Raw genomic sequence first — 2121 nt, 5'->3', positions numbered from 1 at the left:
CAGGCCAGGTGAGGGCGGGAGCTCGGGCTGCTGTGGCCCCTGACAGGCACTGTGTGGGGTGAGCCCTGACGCCTTCCCTGGTTCCCCCAGCCGGACCCCAGGGCGCCCAGCTCCAACGGCAGCTGCTACCACTTCCCTCTGCTGGTCAGCAGCAGCGTCTCCCGCGTGGACCTGTTCAACGGTCTGTTGGGGCCGACGCAGGTCACCGCGCTGCACGTGACGAGCCTGGACAACATCACCGTGGCCCACATGGGCACGAGCGATGGGCGGGTCCTGCAGGTAGGCCCCTGTGTCCACAGCCCGTGCCCTGCGTCCCCCTCCCCGTCCCCATGCTGCTCACAGCGGTCCTGTCCCAGGTGGAGCTGGCCCGGTCTCTCGGCTTCTTGCTGTATGTCTCCAACTTCTCGCTGAGCAGCAGCCGGCAGCCCGTGCAGCGGGATGTCAGTCGCCTTGGGAACCACCTGCTCTTTGCCTCTGGGGACAAGGTAAGGTGGGCAGGGGCAGGGGCAGGGCCCGGCGCGAGAGAGGCACAACACCCAGGTCTCACCACGCTGCTCTACAACGGGACCAGGGGCTCCCAACCTCCTCCCATCACCCCAAGCCACCTTTCCGCCACCCCAAGGTCTTCCAGGTGCCCATCAGAGGCCCCGGCTGCCGCCACTTCCTCACCTGCGGGCGCTGTCTGCGGGCACAGCGTTTCATGGGCTGTGGCTGGTGTGGGAGCGTGTGTGGCCGGCAGAAGGAGTGTCCTGGCTCCTGGCAACAGGACCACTGCCCGCCTGAGCTTATTGAGGTATGGCCTGCCTGGCCAGGCACAGGTGAAGGTGAGGCAAGCTGGGCCTGGGGTGGGGGCAGCAGGTCTTGACCATGACTTTCCTCGGGCCTGGGATGTCCTTAAGGAAGGCATTCTGGTGGCACGTGCAGATTTGGAGGCAGAAAAGTGATCGGGGACTAGCCATGACTTAGAATGAACAGAGCGGGGCGGGCGAGGGGTGCGGCAGGGAAGTTGGGGGGAAGCAGCCAGAGCTGGGGGCCTGGCCCACAGAGGCTGTCTGCTCCCCCTCCAGTTCTATCCTCACAGCGGACCCCTCCGGGGCAGCACCAGGCTGACCCTGTGTGGCTCCAACTTCTACCTGCACCCTGGCGGTCTGGTGCCTGAGGGCACCCACCAGGTCACCGTGGGCCAAAGTCCCTGCCGACTGCTGCCCAAGGACAGCTCAGGCCCCAGGTACCACGGTCCCCCGCCCTTCCTCTCCTCAGGGGGCAACCCAGCGGCCTCTCCCCTTGAGCCCTAGCCTTTGCCTGTGGGGCAGGGAGGTCGAGGCAAGCTGCGTGTGCCCTGGCGTCATGGAGCGGGCAAGGCTGGCCCCCCGCCAGGTCCTCCTGCCCTGGAGCCGGCGGTGGGCAGGCAGCCCGGCCTGTGTGACCTCTGGCTGACCTTGAGCTCCCGGGGCTCTAGCCCCATGTCCTGGAAGGGCTTCATAGAGGAGCTTGCGTGTGAGCTGCAGCCCCCGGGCACGCAGGCAGCTGGGCCTGCCAACGTGAGCCTCACCGTGACCAACATGCCGCGGGGCAAGCACTTCCGGGTCGATGGTGCCTCCGCGCTGCCCGGCTTCTCTTTCATGGTGAGGCCGGGTCTCGTTTTTCCGCCGCCACACCCCCTCAGGAGCCGGTGCTGAAGGAAGTGCACCCCCTCTTTGGCCCGCAGGCCGGGGGCACCCGCCTCACCCTGACGGGCCAGGGCCTGTCCATAGGCACCAGCCGGGCCGTGCTGGTCAACGGGAGTGAGTGCCTGCTGGACGGGTGAGTGCCGGCGGCGGGGGGCGCGGAGGGCACCGGGCCTCAGGGCAGAGGGAGAGCGGCTCGGTCACAGAGTCAGGCCCAGGAAGAGGTGGTTTGTGGATGGCAAGAGAGACCATCATCAAGTCCCCTGCCTCCAGCCCAGGCTGTGAGGAGCCTGCTCACGCCCTGTCTTCTTGGGGTCTGACTGGGACCGCCCGTCTTTGGACAGACCCGTGGAGTAGAGACCCCTGGAGAGTGGCCCTGACCCAGCCCCCCTGTCCTGCAGGGTCAGCGAGGGGCAGCTTGTATGCACCACGCCGCCTGGTGCCCCGCCAGCGT

The 2121-nt window shown here is 67.5% G+C and overlaps 1 protein-coding gene across 1 annotated transcript in view; it reads left to right on the top strand.

The window, feature by feature from the left end:
- Positions 1-69: 69 nt before the first annotated feature.
- Positions 70-2121, top strand: part of MST1R (macrophage stimulating 1 receptor) — a gene marked incomplete at its 5' end in the record, with an annotated part of 8072 nt that continues 6020 nt past the window's right edge. The window contains 7 exons of the mRNA XM_015568284.1: positions 70-279; positions 357-485; positions 623-793; positions 1068-1228; positions 1460-1625; positions 1667-1803; positions 2069-2119. Of these exons, the coding sequence (XP_015423770.1) occupies positions 70-279; positions 357-485; positions 623-793; positions 1068-1228; positions 1460-1625; positions 1667-1803; positions 2069-2119 (1025 nt within the window). The remainder of the gene's footprint in view (positions 280-356; positions 486-622; positions 794-1067; positions 1229-1459; positions 1626-1666; positions 1804-2068; positions 2120-2121) is intronic.

This window comes from Myotis davidii, unplaced genomic scaffold (assembly GCF_000327345.1).
Source record: "Myotis davidii unplaced genomic scaffold, ASM32734v1 scaffold663, whole genome shotgun sequence".
In the NCBI taxonomy this organism is placed as follows: Eukaryota; Metazoa; Chordata; class Mammalia; order Chiroptera; family Vespertilionidae; genus Myotis; species Myotis davidii.
This window is presented reverse-complemented; position numbering and strand designations above follow the sequence as displayed.